Source organism: Ammospiza nelsoni, chromosome 7 (genome assembly GCF_027579445.1).
Source record: "Ammospiza nelsoni isolate bAmmNel1 chromosome 7, bAmmNel1.pri, whole genome shotgun sequence".
NCBI lineage: Eukaryota > Metazoa > Chordata > Aves > Passeriformes > Passerellidae > Ammospiza > Ammospiza nelsoni.
The window spans coordinates 8,570,841-8,588,297 of NC_080639.1; the positions used below are offsets into that span (position 1 = coordinate 8,570,841).

A 17,457-nucleotide genomic window follows, 5' to 3' on the forward strand; every position below is an offset into this window, starting at 1 on the left:
GTGCTATGATGGTAATCAGAGCTCTCATGTCAGCATTGATAGTGGCAAGGGAGCAGGTCTGTGTGGGCTGACCCATATGCAGCAGGAAAAAGATAGAATCTGCTTTCACAGGTCTGCCTGAGCAGTGCTCTTGGGGCTTACTCCAAGTGGAGTAGTACTGAGAGTTCCTGGAAAATGAGCTTTGGTAATTGTACTCAGCTGCTGTAAATGCAGAGTTTGTTCATCTGTATTGAGTGTGGCTTCCTTTTTATGAAATATTTTGCTGCATTAGTGCTAAAAGTACTTTGTGGATTTTAATAGAATTACAAAAACCAGAGAGCTTGCATTCAACATTAAATTGAGAATTATATCCTTCTGCTTGAATGGCAATAAACCATAGAGAAAATGGGTTTACTCATGAATCACATTTTAATATTTTTTCTTAATACCAAGTATTTTCTATGTAGTATAATGAGGAAAGATGTAATTTGTTGAAAAGGACAGCAGACATAGTATAGCTTCTTATGGATTTGTTCAGTCAAACAAACAAAAGATAGAACTTCTGGACACCTGGAAGTTTTTTTTGCCTTTTATACAAGGTTTGCTGGTATTACTCCTGACTCTGTACAGGATTTCTCAGGTGGCTGAGAAAGCACTTTCAGAGCTCTGGGTGGTTGCTGCTGCCTTTCCCCTCTGCCAGCCATCACAAGCACCAGGAGAAGGCAAATGCTTTATTTTGTCTGCATCTGTGGCAGGTGTCCATCCTCATCATCACCTCCTAGCTGGGAGATATTTACTTTTCCTTTGCTGAAAGATGGGTCCTGGAAGAAAATCAAATTGAAATTCATATAAGTCCCAGCTTACATGAGTTATACTGTTTTCATTTGATTTTTTGAGTTTGATTATTGATGTTTTAAAAAAGCTGATGGTTCTATCTACTTAGTATTTGCAGGTTGAATATATAACGTTGGTTACATGAGGCTGTTTTCTGTCCTTAGAATTTCAAAAATGGCCCACAATAAACATATTTGAGTTAAGTATAGTTCTCTCTCTTCTAATGGATGCTTTATTAATTGTAGAAGCTGGCATACCATAATACCTTTCCCTTGCCTTGCCAAACAGATGGTGTGGAATCTGTGTCCTAACAATAGCACTTCCTCGGGCCAACTGAACTGTTACAGCCTCGGGGCACGGAGGAGGAGAGAAACATTCAAGACAAGCATGGTTTATCCTATTGTGGCTTAATAAGATTAAAATGTTTTCCCACCAAGTTCTGCTAGGTGATGTTGAACTTGTGTCCATATGCATCAGTTACCTGCTCCCTCATTTTTTAGTCTTGGCCTTCATGCATGCTGAAGGTCTTATAACAGGTTTTCTCAAATTATTTATGTGCATATCTGTGAAAGACAGTTATTAATAGAAAATGAATCATATTAAGTTTACTTCTGGTGAGTAAGGTTGATGCTTTTTTTCAAAGTAAATGGCTGCAGATGGATGTCAGGAGAGGAAGTTTGCCTGTTTAACTAAAGCTCTGTAATAAACAGTGGCTGTCAGAAGTTTCAACTTTTCCTGCCACCTTGTGTATTTCTGATAATGGCCTAATTGCTGGTGGTTTGAGGTATAGAAGAACCCTGCATAGCATGTGCAATGTTTTGTCCTTTTTTCCCCCCAGGTGCTTGGGTGAACCGTGGGCTGGGAGTGGTGAAGGAGGTGGATGGCCAGTCAGTGTGGACATACACTGCTCAGCACTTGGGCTACTGGATTGCAGCTCCACTGCCTGGAGCAAGAGGTATGGCAACCATGGCCAAACGATCCTGAGTGCCCCATGAGGCTGTCAGTTTGACTGCTCCATTTAACAGCAGGAAGGGAGAAGTGACATGCAACTTCACCACCTGGATAAATTTTGTTTGAGTCCTTATAGTGATTTTCTTGCATGTTCTGTAAATTCATAGGAAGGGATCTATCAGAGAAACAGTGTGGCTAATTGTTAAAACACAGCACTCTCTGGCAGAGTGCTAAGTAGAAAATGTAGACCACTTTTCTGAGTTAGTTTGGACAATTAATACAAATATAATTTGTCTGGAATGAAGTAGATGTCATGGCAAGCCTTTAGTATTCGAGATGAACCTGTCATTTTTACCTAGCAAGGTGAAAAGGCAAGGATGAACATAATGGCATTGGAACACAAAATCACTGGAAAAGTACTGTTCAGTTTATTAGCTCTGCACATCATTTGGCTTTAAGAACTAATGCTTGTCTGGTTTTGTTTGATAATCTAGAATCCATTATAAGTGCTGTTTCCAAGGACATAACAGCCTATCACACCGCGTTCCTTACGGCCATACTGGGAGGAACTGTTGTCATTATCATTGGATTTTTTGCTGTTCTTCTTTGTTACTGCAGGTAAGCAAAAGAAGTTCCAGGGAGCTCATTAAGAGTGGAATTTGAGGTTGATAAAATACTCTTTTGAGGTTAAGACTTGTTTTCTTAGCTAAACTGTAATGTATAGCATAATATTTTTTTTTAAATTACAGTTGTTACAGAATTTCATTTTAAGTTTGTGATGTCAAATTACATCACAACTTCTTAACTAAAGTCAAACCTCCAGCTTTGGTAGTCAACAGTCCAGTATTTCCTAATATGCTCTGCAGTCACCTTGCTTCTCTTTTGCATAGGGATAAATGCCATCGGACACAGAAGAAGGAAAAAAACTCAACCAAGCTGGAGGTCATAAAAAAAGACCAGACAACATCAACAACTCACATAAATCACATCAGTGCTGTCAAAGGGACTTTAAAGCTGGAGGATAAGTCACAGTTATATACACCGAAGATTTCTTCCTATAGCCCTCAAAGGAGGCTGTCCATGGACACAGAAGATGGAAAATCACAGGACAATTTTAAAATCTACTCAGAGGATGCTTCTTATCAGTCCTCCTGTCAGACTGGTCAGGCAGGAAATTCAGCCCATTCAGTGGAGCCCAGTGCTGGAGTGAGGCTTTTACAGCAGCCAAAGCACAGTAACAGTACTATTTCCCAGGCTCCTAGGGACATCCCAGACCAAAACAGGTACCTTTCACTGAAAGAGGAGATGTATGGGCTTTCCCATATCCCAGAACATCTAATGCATATTTACAATCAGCCTATTGCTATTCTTCAAACTTCAGACCTTTTCCACTCCCCAGAACAGCTGCATCCTGCTAAATCAGCAACTTTGCCAAGGAAAGGGCAGCTGGTGTACGGCCCCATGTTGGAGCCCATGAGTCGGGACAGTTACATGCAAACACTCCCCAAAATGCCAGTGCACTCTCATCCCCAGCCTTCTGCCTGCAGAGATGAGAGCAGCGCCCTGGATGGTGAAGAGGGCTTGCCTTCCCAAGCATCCAACTGGGGCAGGTACACCAACAGCTTGCTGGAATCTGTCTCTGTTCCCGGGACACTGAATGAAGCAGTGGTAATGACTCCTTTTTCATCTGAACTTCAAGGGATTTCAGAGCAAACACTGCTGGAGCTCTCTAAAGGAAAACCATCTCCGCATCCTCGAGCGTGGTTTGTGTCCTTGGATGGAAAGCCAATTGCTCAAGTGAGGCATTCTTTCATAGATCTGAAAAAGGGCAAAAAAACTGAGAGTAATGATACCAGTCTGGACTCTGGTGTGGACATGAATGAGCATCATCCTAGCAGGAAACTGGAGAGAGAGAAAACTTTCATTAAAAGCATGCCACATTCTAAGATTCTTTACTTGGAAGATCTGGATCTGAGTTGCAGTGAAAGCGGGACCACTGTTTGCACTCCAGAGGACCAGGCTGTGAGACACATCATGGAAGGAGGGAACGGGCCAGTCCTAGAACAACACAATGAGGAAGGTCTAAGGAAAAAATCTCTGCCAGGAAGTCATGAATCTGGTATCCCTTCTGCTAAAAAAAGGGATAGACCACCTCTCATGAAAAGAGATAGCAAAACCAATATCTGGAAGAAAAGAGAGGAGAGGCCGCTTATTCCTATAAATTAAACCACAAAAAACACAATGTGCTTTGTGCTGTTGCTCTCCCTGCTGGTTGTTGATCTCTTGCCTGCTTCTGTAATTCTGCAGTGTTGGGTTTACAAGGGAAATGTTGTTTTCTAGTATCAAAAAAAGTTTCATTTTTTTTAACATAAAGATTGAGTTACCAAACTTCAGCTGGGCAGCTGATATTCCATGTGAATTGAAAACAGGGAAATGCTACTATTAAACTTTTCCAGTTCCTAATTTTACTGGCGGTATGAGGAAGGCCCACATTTTACTTAGCCTGTCATTCTTGGACACACCTTTGGGAATGCACAGTGAGAAATGTAGGCACATGGTTAAATTTTTTTGTACTTGTTGCTAATGCAATGGTAGCCTAGTTAAAGCCATTCCTAGCCTTGTTCCTAACCAACGTGACCATCTGTACAGTATTTTATATGTGAACTTTTCTAGCTGTCTGTTACTACTCCTTTGTACAATGTGAAATGTTTCATCCCTTGGTCCCACGACACCAGCAGATGAGCTGTGCTGGATTTCTCAGCAGAGCTCTATAGCATTACTGCCCTCCCTGTGTGCCCATCCATCTGCAATTCCATACAACACTGGGGGAAGTGTCCAAGTGTGGCCACTGCAGTTCATGGTCCCCACTACCTTAAGGTGTTGCCCATCTGCTTTGTTAAGATGTGCTTTGTTATGGCCTGTGGGTGTTCATGGGCTGTGAAGGGTCCATGTCCAGCAGAAAAGGACTGGTTCTGGTAGCATTTGGAGCTGCAGCTACTCCTGATCCCAGTGTCTTCTTTTGGCTTCTTTGTCAGTGAACATCTTCTCTTCTCTATGCTGTTGGGCCAGCTGTGCTCCAGAATATAGCCTTGAATCTCTGCCTATTTATAAGTGAGGGTTTGGCCCACGATGAAGAAGTGTGCAGGATTAGACAAATTATGCCTTGGAAAGAGGTTCTTGAGCAGGAAAGCTGGGCACCGTTGCTTTTTATTTTATGTTTAAACCAATGGGAGATCATTTGAGGTTTATGTGCCTACATTTTGCCAGCCTGAGCTGCTTTTGTCTAGGTTTGCAGAGGAGTTAAACAGGCTTTAAAAGTTGGGGAGGGAGGGTTATGAGCATGAGACAGCAGATTGCAAAAATTTGGTCTATAATGCAATATAAATACTATTTATGACTCATCTTAGAGTTAAATTTACCAAAAGTCATGAATGCATGAATTGTAACTAAGATATGTATAGAGGAAGGAAAGGCCATCAGAATATTCTTTAATTTTTATGTTCATCTTGTCAAAGTGATCATTTCAACTTTGGCTAACAGAAAAATGGATGCATCTCTTAATGTGCTTCATATAGTGAACAGAATGTATTTCTGTGGCTTTGAGGCTGTTTCCCTGATGAAATAAGTTCCAGCATTTTGGCTTTGGCAGTTTGATTATAAATCATCCTAAAAAGGCTTTATAAATATTTCCCTTAGAGCTTGGTTAAGGGTCTGTACCAAGACCCAGACATACAATGCCTATATTTGAATTGTGAGGTGAGTGGTGCTTGGTTGTCTGCCCTGTAGTGCACTCAAGAGTTGGGAGCTATCCTATGCAGCTGGGCTTCTGGGAATATTTACTCAGGAAATATTACTGTGAAATATGTCTGTGGTGTTGGGATTGTCAGTTGTCTGTAGCTGTTTCTAGAAGAATATGGAAGATAACCAGGATGGTACCAGCAATGCATCAGTCCAAAGTGAGCATTTGCTTCATGAACAAAATGTTCCTATTGAATTCACAAGTATGAAAGTGCAAATTAAATTTGAGATAGGGGTGTGTGTGTGGTGGGTTGGCCTTGGCTGGATGCCAGGTGCTCATCAAGCTGCTCTATTGCTCCCTGTTCCCACCTGAATGGGGAGAGAAAATAAGATGGAAAACAACTCCTGGATTGAGATAAAGCAGTTTACTAAGGAAAAAGCAAATTTGGTGAGTGCACAAAGAGAAAAAAAATAGGTTTGTTCTCTACTTCTCATCAGCAAGCAATGTGTGGCTGCTTCTTGGGAAGCAGGGCTTCAACACGTGTAGTGGTTGCTCCAGAAGGCAAACCTTGTAAATAACAAATATCTCCACTTCCTCCTCCTTTCCTTAGCTTTTATATCTGAGCTGGTGTCACATGGTATGGAACATCCCTTTGGTTGATTTGGGTCATTTGTGTCCCCTGCCAGGATCTTGCCCACCCCAGCCTGCTGGTTGGCTGGGACTGTTGAGAGTCAGCACTGATGCTGTGCCAGCCCTGCCCAGCAGTGGCCAAAACACTGGTGTGTTCTCAGCACCTTTCCAGCTCCCAGGGCAAAGCACAATGCTGGGAAGGCTGCTGTGGGGAATGAACTCATCCTCAGCCACACCCCATATCCTGTGGGCATCACCATCACAGGTGGGAATCTCAGCTCCTGTGCCTGGAGCACCTCCTCCTCCTCCTTCAGCACTGACCTTGGTGTCTGCAGAGTTGTTCCTCTCACATGTTCTCGCCCTGCTCTTCTCTGGCCACAATTACCTCTGCACAATAACTCCTTCTCAAATCTGTTACCACACAGGTGTCACCATCATTTCTGACTGGCTCAGCCTTGGTCAGCAGCACCTCTGTCCTGGAGCTGCTGGCATTGGTTCTGCTGGACATCAGGGAAGCTTCTGGCAGCTTCTCATCCCTGTAAACCTCCCCACCCCCCACTAACAAAACACATGGTGAAGCAACCGTCCCCTGCTACAGCAGGTATCCTGGAATTACCTGTGGGGGACTCACACTGGAGGCAGGCTGAGCCTGAAGGACTGCACCTTTTGGAAGAGTGAACCATGTTGGAGCAGTTTATGGAGAACTGATGCCCTTGAGAAGGACTCAAACTGGAGAAGTTCATGGAGAGTGGTCTCCTGTGGGATAAACCCTGTGCTGGAGCAGGGGAAGGACTTCTGTCCTTGAGCAGTGGCAGAAACCAGATGTGATGGACTGAGCCATTCCTGTCCCAGAAACCAGATGTGATGGACTGAGCCATTCCTGTCCCAGAAACCAGATGTGATGGACTGAGCCATTCCTGTCCCAGAAACCAGATGTGATGGACTGAGCCATTCCTGTCCCAGAAACCAGATGTGATGGACTGACCCATTCCTGTGTCAGAAACCACACATGGTGAACTGACCCATTCCTGTCTCCCTGTGTCACTGAGGGGAGGAAGTAGAGCTGGGAAAGAGGGAAGGGTGGGGAGAAGGTGTTTCTAAGATTTATTTCCCTTGTCTTATCCTGCTCTGGTTTTGTCAGTAATAAATTCAGTTAATATCCCCAAGGTGAGTGAGTCTGTTCTGCCTGTGACAGTATTCAGTGAGTGATCTCTGCCAGTCCTTAACTCAATTCAGGAGCCTTTCATTGGATTTTCTCTCCTCTATCCACTTTGTGCAAGGGATTGGTACGAGTGGCTTTGGTGGGTGCCTGGCATCTAGCCAGGGCCAAACCACTACGGTGTGTAAATAAGTCTGTAATTAAATTGGCCTCAAGAAAAAAGATGTTTAATTCATCTATTTCAGATGTGAAAATGGCTTGTCATATCAGCATGCCTTTGGTTCTCTTTCTAGGTAACAGGAACTTTGTTGTCCAATACCAAATACTTTTTCACAAGAACTTTTTTTTTTTAATGTATGGTTGTACTGGATTTTTTAATATGACTTTCTAGGCCCAGATATTGATCACTTCATTCTTTGCTTTGTTGTATACATTAGTAGGAATCAATTTATATATGCACATTTCTTCTGAAAGCTGCCCTTGAGGTTCAATATTGCCCTTTTTGCAGAGTTGCATTGGTTCTGATGGCTCCCTTTTCAACAAGAGATTATTATACATTCTGTTGAACATCATAGAAAATCCCTGACAAGCTAAAGGTTTTGAGGAATTCATATCAAGTTCATATGTCTTTACTTGAAATTTTGTTCACCTACAGTAATATTTCAGATTTTTTAAACGTCTTTTTCATTGTATATACCAGAAAGACCTAATTTCTCAATCTTACTTGTATCATCAAAAAATATACAGACTCCTATAAATGGCTTTATTTACATGAGTTCAAAGGAAACAAGTTTGGCTCTCCATTGTTCTCATTCTCTGACAGAGTGGGTGTCTGGTTGTTAAAGAAAAAGGATTAGAAATCCAACTCTATAAATTATTATGATTCAAATTCGTACAGAATATTTCTAAATATATCAGTCTTCACATTCCAGCTGTATGTTGGAAGTTATGCACTGGAAAAACCTGTATTGCCTGCTAGAGATTAGAATTCTTTTTGGCTTTAGATCATTTAAAGAAGGAGTTTGACTACGCTGAGCTCTAAAAATTTTAATTCCACAAAACATTCTCTGTGATGTGTAACATGTAGAGAACACAGAATGTCACAGTGAAGTGTCACAAACTTATGGTTTTCCATATTTCTCTATATAATTTCAACATATGAATTTATAGGAGTCACTGAATTTATTTTTTAAGATTTTTTTTTAGTTGGCTCTTTGTGGCATTAACAGACTGTTCAAATGCTGCTGCCAGAATTAGGCCTATACAAAAATTAGCAAGCATTTGTGGCACACAGCTCTTGGAAAGGCTGGGGAAACATTCAGAGGTTTTTACTTCTTTGAATCTGGAGGTTGCTTACCTTGAGAATAAGAAGGGAGAAATGTCTGTGAGCCCCTTCTAAGGAGAGGGGAATGAGTAAGGAAAATTGGAAAGGATACAGCTTCTTTCTGATGCTAGTTTGCAAACTGATATGTGTTTGGGCTTTGGTGGAATCAATTCTTTCTGAAGAACACAAATGTTGGCAACACTTATGTCTCAGTTCTTCACAAGGCACTTCTTGAGCTGTCAGCTTTTGCAAGAAAAGCCCTTATTTATGTACATATAGTTTTAAGTGCAAGCTCATTGACAGTGATTTTTAGATTGTTACCAAATGCTAGATATTAAAAATGCTAGATATTAATTTTTTTTTTAAATTAAAATTTAAAAAAATGCTAGATAAAAAAAAAAGGTGAGGGAATCACTTAAAAATCACATTTGATTAAGAGAAAAAAAGTCCTTCTAGTGCAATCAGAAAATAGAGCTCTGGTATTACAAACCTGGAAGTAAAAAATATGTGTTGATCAGGGACATTTTTTATCACCATAAATCTAGAGGTGACACACCAAAAATAATCCAGGATGTAGGAATGTTTAGTTGTCTCCTTTGTTTTTATGCAGTGATTTGTACCAAAGAGGATGAAATGAACTGGCACCAGTACAGATTCTTGTTAGTTAAAGAGTGACAAAGTTTCACAACACTGCTGATCAAACGCTGTGCAAATGAAAAGGCAGTGCACTACATCTGTTGTCTAGTGTTTCACATTAGGAAAATCTGGAGATAAATTAGCCTGCTGAAGTGCCTTTCCCTTTCATCAGACTTATTTTATCAGTGGGATACCTGACTATCTGAAAGCACATTATGGTTTTATTTTCTGTTAGCCAAACCCCCCTGAATTCATATAATTATGTAGCTTTTATAATATTTTAAGAGGCAGATCTAGTGCTTTTTATGTTGGAATACTGACTTCTGCATGTTGATGATGATGGTAGTTGTTGTAAAACCTAGTTTTGATATTTTATGTTTGAAAAGAAATTTAAAAAATATATCTTTAGCAATCTGAACAGTAGTGTCTTTTAAAAATGCTCATATGGGATCTGATTCAACTTTGTGTGTCAAGTGCAAGCATCTTGAAGTCACTGGATTTACAGGTATGAAACTGACTGGGATATTAACTTAAAAAATGAAATTAACATATGTTTATATATAAACTATTATAACAATAAAAGTCCTTTTTTAGCTGCTAACTTTGCTTGTCAGTAGCAGCAGAAATTGTATGGAGATCAGTAGGTAATTCTTATTTTCTATAACCAATTTTCATCTCAATTTGGAGCCGAACCTGCATTGGTTTTTAATAGCTTTCTAATTTTTTTTTAATTCAGTGGTATTATGAAAACATGGTACTATGCCTACAGAGCTAAAGATGAGCATTCTTTTATAGTAATTTGTACTAATTTGTGCCACACTTCTAACAGTAGGCAGCTACATTTGTGTTAAAGAATTTATATGAAAGGTGATTTAAATGACTTGAATCTGAGCTTCGTTTCCTTTTAAAAGCAGTATTCATTGTGTTCTGAAAAAAATAAATAGCTTCAGGTTTTTTTTTAATACTGGTAGGGCAAATACTGGTAGGGCAAATACTGTCATTTCTTGTTTTGCTAGCACCCTCAGCCTGAAAACTGTTTTACCAAATGAATTTTTTCATTCAGTTTTAGGACTTTTAGGACTTACTGAACATTCCTATATTCCCCCTCCCCAAGACATCCTGGTACTTTATTCCCCAGGTAATGGATTTAGTTCCTTTGAAGCACTCGTTGCACTTCAGTCGACGTTAGAGCAGTACTATTTTTACATGTCACTGTGTAGAAAGGCAGTTTTTAGTGCTCGTTGGAGCATGTTACTCGTGCAAAGCCTGGCTCTGGGTGTTGCAAGGCAGGTGAACTCATGGCCCTGACTGTGCTCACCACCCTGAATTCTGGAGCCTCATATTCAACAAATGCTTCATGACCTCAGCAATTATTTTCAAAATCTCTCCAGTATGGATATTGTTTATGTAAAACATTCTTGATATTTGGCATCCTGGTTTTAAGTATTTCTACCTTTTTATATTTTGTCAGAGGTGTCTTTTCATCTCTGTATTTACTACAGTATCAGTGTATCTGTTGCTGAAAATGTAACTAAGGTTTGTAAAATGTTACAGCTTATGCAATATAATAAAAATTTGAAAAAGTTATCAATGCCTGAATTTTTATTTGTTTATCTTTGAAGCCCTATGTTGTTTAGGGGCATCTCTCAACACTTTCTTTCCAAAATTCATTAAGGGTATTTTTGTCATCACCATAATTCCCATGACAAAAGAATGTCATCCTCCTTCAGGTTACCAACTCTAATAGAATCACATTCTCTATTCTGTATCTTGTGAAGAAAAACTTCTTGTAGTCTTCAGCTGGACCTTGGAGACAATTTCCTTGCAAACAAACAAAAGCACATCAGCAGAATAAGGAGCTAGCTTAAAACACTTTCATCCCTTTAGGATAAATTCACAGCTAAATTATTTATTTGGAAAAGGACAATCCAAATGCATACCACAGAATCATTTGGAGATGTACTGCACTAACGGCAAGTTTAAAAACATTTGCTTTGATAGGCATGGATGTTTGTTTACAAAGCCTATGTTGTCTACTCTCTAGGTGAAGTTGATGCCAAGAAGGTTTTTATTTTTTCTACATTTTTCATAAATTTGTAGTTCTGTAGACTACCATTATATAGTTATATAGCTCCTTAACTAACTCAAATACTTTTCCTACCTTTTCTCTTAGATTTTATAAAAGCAAGCTAACTTTCCTGGAATCCTAAGTAGTCTTTCCTCTAGTGTGAACCAAGGACATTTTGTTTTTTTCCAGATATTGTAGGCATAATAAATGTGGGGCTAGAAGCTGGGATTGGGGGCTTCAGTGGGGGACAGAACCAAAAGAGAGGGGGTTACTTAATTAATTGTTCCTCTAATTGGATTATTTCTGTTAAGTGTGCTAATTTGTTCCAGCTTTAAAATTGTCAGAGTCCTGTATTGTATGCATTGTGCCACACTTGAACCTGAAGGACCTTCATTGAAGGTAACCCCTTTTTGTCATTTTATAATGCTTGGCTTGTGATTTTTGGCATCAAAGTTATTTACTTACATTAAGGCAGAGAAGTAAGTGACAAGCAATAAGATATAGTCAAAGACTATCAAAATACTGGTTTTAAAACATTTATTGTAAAGCTATAAAGTTATTATGAAGGTTTGCAAGATGGCTGTTCAGTCTTGATTTTTCTGTTGCATTTGCAAGTTGTTTTGTTTCTAAATTCTATTAGAATAAGAAGAAGAAGTGCACATTTTTTTCTGTAAAGTGGACACTTCACTGCAGAGCCATGCTCCAGTTCATCTTGGTGGTTTGTCCAAAGTTTTGGGTACTTAATGTGAACATTACCACACAGGTATCTATAGAAAATGAATTCCAATTCCTGTTATCTCTCCAAAATTAAGAAAAATCACATAGCAATACTAAATAGGCTTCCCTTTTTCTTTTTTCCTCCTTCCTGTCCACCCACCTCTCCAAGCTCCTAAGACTGCCACATTTTCCCAGATTGCAAAAGGGCTGTAACAATTGTCAGGCATCTTTTCTTGTGATTTTTTTCTGTCATTAGAAGTGCAGCAAGTCACGGAGCAAATTTTATGCCTAACCTGTACTAAAGGAACTGAAACACTTTGCTTAATAACACCTCCTGACATATGGGACAAACAATTTCTCTCTGATCAATGCATTTGTCATTATCTGCCTTGTAAGAATCTTAAACTGTTTAACAGAGCAAGTATTAATTGTGTGATTTTATGAGAGGAGCTGAGTAATCTTACTGTAGCAAATTCAGTTTAATAAATTCAAATTTTAGCGTTTACACTTAAATTGAGGGTCTAGTCCCCCTCCCCATTTATATTCCTGTCATTGATTTCTCCAGTGACCTAATCCAGGTCTCCAGACTGCCAAAAGAACAAACCTAGCCAAACCCACCAATTTTCTGCTGAAGTGGTGGGTTTTAATTGAATTTTTAGGCAGGTAATACATCTTTATTACTTCAACAGAGATGGTGCAGGGGCAGGAGCACAAATGTGATGAGGAGCAGCTGAGGGACTTGGGGTTGTTTACCCACAGATTTTATCCAGAGATTTTATCACTCTCTACAACTCTCTGAAAGGATGGCGGACGGACGTTGGGCTCTTCTCCCAGGTAACGAGTGACGGGATGAGAGGACACAGCCTTAAACTGTGCTGGGGGAGATTCAGCTTGGACATCAGGAAGAATTTCTTCACATAAAGGGTGGTTAGACATTGGAATGGGCTACCTGGGGAGGTGCTGAAGGAAAGACAGGATGTGGCGCTGGGGCCGGGTCCTAGGCTGGACTCGTTGGCCTCCAAGGTGCTTGTTTGGCACAGGTGGGACAGGCTGCACTCAGAGGTGTTTGGCACTGGTTGGATGGGCTGGCTCGGTGTTTGCCCTCAGAGGTGTTTATTTAGCACAGGTAGGACCAGCTGGGCTAGGTGTTTGGCCCAGGTAGGACAGGCTGCCCTCAGAGGTGTTTGGCCCAGGTTGGACGGGCTGCCCTAGGAGATGTTTGGCACAGGTGGGACGGGCTGGCCTCGGAGATGTTTGGCACAGGTTGGACGGGCTGCCCTCAGAGGTGTTTGTTCAGCACAGGCTGGATGGGCTGCCCTCAGAGGTGTTTGTTTGGCACAGGTGGGACGGGCTGCCCTCAGAGCTGTTTGGCACAGGTTGGACTGGCTGCCCTCAGAGGTGTTTGTTTGGCACAGGTGGGACGGGCTGCCCTGGGAGATGTTTGGCACAGATTGGGCGGGCTGGACTCGGAGGTGTTTGGCACAGGTTGGACTGGCTGCCCTCAGAGCTGTTTGGCACAGGTTGGACGGGCTGCCCTGGGAGATGTTTGGCACAGATTGGGTGGGCTGGACTCGGAGGTGTTTGTTTGGCCCAGGTTGGATGGGCTGCCCTCAGAGGTGTTTGGCACAGGTTGGATGGGCTGCACTCAGAGGTGTTTGTTTGGCCCAGGTGAGACGGGCTGCCCTAGGAGATGTTTGGCCCAGGTTGGACAGGCTGCCCTGGGAGATGTTTGGCACAGATTGGGCGGGCTGGACTCGGAGGTGTTTGTTTGGCCCAGGTTGGACGGGCTGCACTCAGAGGTGTTTGTTTGGCACAGGTTGGACGGGCTGCACTCAGAGGTGTTTGTTTGGCACAGGCTGGATGGGCTGCCCTAGGAGGTGTTTGGCACAGGTTGGGCTCGCTGCCCTCGGAGGTGTTTCCCAGCCAGAGGAAGCTGTGCCTCAGTAATGGACGCGCACACGGAGCCCCCGTTCCCGCTGGGCACACGCGCGGTACCGGCGGACCAGGCCCCGCGCGGCCCCTCAGGGGCGCCCGCCATGGCGGGCCGGGCCTCAGCCGTGCCCGCGCACTGAGGGGGCTCCGCCTCAGCCCGGCCTGCCCTCGGCCCCCGCCGCTAGGAATGGGCTGGAAACACCCGTGGTGTATTGTGTGCCTTTAAAGGCTGAACAGCCATGAGAACCTGCGCCAGCCGGGCTCCTGCTCTGCGCGGCCATCGCTAGGGGGAGGTGTTGCACTCCCTCCAGCCTGCAAAAATGCGTTTATTTACCGTCTCTCAAATATTTTTAACAGTTCTTCAACCAGTTAGTAACCAGATAATTACCAGTCTTTCGGAAATGAAGAGTAATTGATGTAGTTTTTACACTTATACACACCAGTACATAATAGTATATATATAATATATAGTATAGAAATATACTATATATAGTATTTAAATACTATATATATACTATATACCATATACCAGTGTGTGTATATATATATATATATATATATATACACTATATACTATATATACTATATACCAGTATATATAATTGGTGTGGGTTTTACTAGTGTGTATATATATATATACACACACACTCATGTATATGACCTATGTAATCATATATGACAGCAAATGTAATATAATATAATATAATATAATATAATATAATATAATATAATATAATATAATATAATATAATATAATATAATATAATATAATATAATATAATATAATATAATATAATAATAATATAATATAATATAATATAATATAATATAATATAATATAATATAATATATAATATAAATGTTTTATAACATATATAATAATATCTATAATATTGTGGAAATGATACATTATCGATATAATATTAGGAAAAAGTTGTTTCCTGTGAGGGTGTTGACACCCTGGCACAGGTTGCCCAGAGAAGCTGTGGCTGCCCCATCCCTGAGAGTGTCCAAGACCAGGATGGACAAGACTTGGACCGGCTTGGGGTAGTGCAAGGTGTCCCTGGCCATGGCCTTGAAGGTCCCTTCCAACCCAAACCATTCTATGATAACGTGGTAATGGAGGTTTCAGTCCCATGTATGTTTTTTTAAGGCGTGAGAAATTCTTCCTGCCCTGTTCTCGGCTTCTCTGAAATGCCTTTTTGTTTCAGAAGTGACTGAATGCAGCTGGAACGTGACAGAGATGGAGCTGAGCTCCCAGAGAGGCAGGAAGGGTCAGCACAGGGGATGCCAGAGGAGGTGGGATGAGCCAAAATGGATGAACCTTCCTTGTGCCAGGTGGTGAAGGAAAAGTGTTGATGAAGAAAAGCTGATCAAGCTGCAGAATCCAGATCAGTGCAGAGGTGAGAACAGGATTAGACAGAAAGGTTTTTGAATGCTTGGCTCATGAAAGAAAGAGGGGCCTGAGTGAGAGAGAACTGTGAAACACACTGACTGCACAGGGACTTGACTCAGGTGAGCTGGTCACAGCTGTCACTTGAGTCAGCTGAAGTGGGCACATCAATCTGGGGCAGCTGAAGTGGCTGTTTCTGACTAAGTTGTGTACTGAATAGTCCTCAGAGTTAATTATTTAATCTAATTTTAAATAATCTCTAAACTAACCCTGCCAGCAGAATGAGGATAAAGGGAAGGGAGCAGGAAGAGCATCAGTAGACAACATCCCTAGGTACAAAGCTCTTAAGCAAAGCCCTCAAGATACCATTTTTAGCTGGGTGTCACACACTTCTTGTAAAAACTCATGGATCAGCTTGTTCATTTTCCCTTCCTTGTCTCCATCACAGCATCATCTCTCCTGAATCCTGTTTTAGGAAATAAAAAGTTATTTTTCATTTTGCTTTCCCTGCTAAGCAAGAGATTTTATAGAGTTCACAGCCATGAAGAAATGTTTTGCACCTGCTGTGTGGTAAGAGGGATCCTGAGAGTGGATAATATCGATGCATGATCTTGTGATTTATTCAGTTCTTAATCCTAGGTTTGAGAATGGTACCTAACAATGCTGGTACCTTGCAAAACGTTTGAAGCATAGAATTACAAAGAAATTTAAAAGATTAAGTTATGGATTTTTTCAACAGGAAGAATTGCTCCACAGAAAGAGCTTCAGAAAAGAAGCTGTAAATTTTACAGATTAACCACTACACTGAGCATATTTTGGACATGTTTTTCCCAGGTCATTGTATAGGGAGCCCTTTTAGTGAGAACCCAGGGAATATTGTTTTTTTTTTTTTTTTTTTTTTATATATAATACATGTAAAACAGTTCCTTTTGCAGTTACAAAATTTCATGACATGGCACAAGATGCATCAATTTGCTCTTACAAACTATCTGCCTCTTGAGCTATTCCTGTTCCAGAGCTGGTCTGATATTTATTCACTTTTGGTTCTATCTGGTTTTACTAGCCTCACAGTACAAGTGTTCTTAACCCTCAGTCCGTTCTAATAATACAGAATTTGAAATTACTCTGGTTTATTCCCCATTAGAACAGATCAACCTGTACTGATTTTTGTCAGCAGAGCTTGAATAGCATATTCTGAGCATGGGCACTCTCATGATTTGTCTCAGGATCCATTTGTATTAATGGTCTTCAGAAATAACTGTATGTAAAAGTAATAACTTTTCTAGGTTTTGTCCCAATTTTTTTTGAGATGGCACATGCCTCTTAATTTGTTTTATTGCATTTTAAGGCAATGCCAGCTTCATCTTTAGTGTCACTGCACAAAATCTTCCTGAGCCCCTAGGGTTTGTTGGCTGTGGAAAAGGTACAGGTGAATGGCATCAGCTGTCTGTGTTCATCTCTCTGAATTGTTACTGTGAAGTGTCCAGGTAACAGGGGATTATTTTGTCCTCATGGGGTGTAATTTTGAATACTGTGGGATCCCAGTTCTGAATTTCATTTTGAAATAGAAAGTAGAAAAAAATTGAGTTCCTGCTTCTGTGGAAGGCCAAATCTCTATTTTCTGTGTACTTGGGAAGGCTCTGATTTCCAGAATTTAAGCTATGTGAAATAATACAGGAAAGAGAACTTTGCTCCTCTCTTGTCACCTTCTCAAGATTTATTGGGTCAGAGAGCAGAAAGTTTACTTTTTTTACCTTGCTACTTTATATATTGGTCTGTGAACACTTGGACTTTTTTTTGACAAAGTCTCTCTAGTAAACAAAATAAAACAGAATACAAGTAAAACCAGATATGAAATCCTAATATTTATGAAATCTCCTACAAATAATGAAAAGATAAGATATAACTCCTCTCAGAGATAGTGCTGAAAAAAGCTAGGTATTGTGAGACTTAAAAACTAAGATGACCTTGTGGTAGACCAGGACTAAGGAGAAGCTCATCCTGGTTCTTTTTTAGTCTTCTTGAGGGCTTTGAGTGAATTAGTTCAGTTTTATCTCAGGAGTGTTTCCTTGCTCCTCCTCCCTGCCTGGTGTGA

At 40.9% G+C, this 17,457-nt stretch overlaps 1 protein-coding gene across 1 annotated transcript in view; it reads left to right on the top strand.

The window, feature by feature from the left end:
* FAM171B (family with sequence similarity 171 member B) overlaps positions 1 to 10,839 on the top strand; it is a 39,946-nt gene extending 29,107 nt beyond the window's left edge. The window contains exons 6-8 of the mRNA XM_059476012.1: positions 1,652 to 1,768; positions 2,259 to 2,382; positions 2,655 to 10,839. Coding sequence (XP_059331995.1) covers positions 1,652 to 1,768; positions 2,259 to 2,382; positions 2,655 to 3,990 — 1,577 coding nt within the window. The 3' untranslated portion in view covers positions 3,991 to 10,839. The remainder of the gene's footprint in view (positions 1 to 1,651; positions 1,769 to 2,258; positions 2,383 to 2,654) is intronic.
* Positions 10,840 to 17,457: the final 6,618 nt, after the last annotated feature.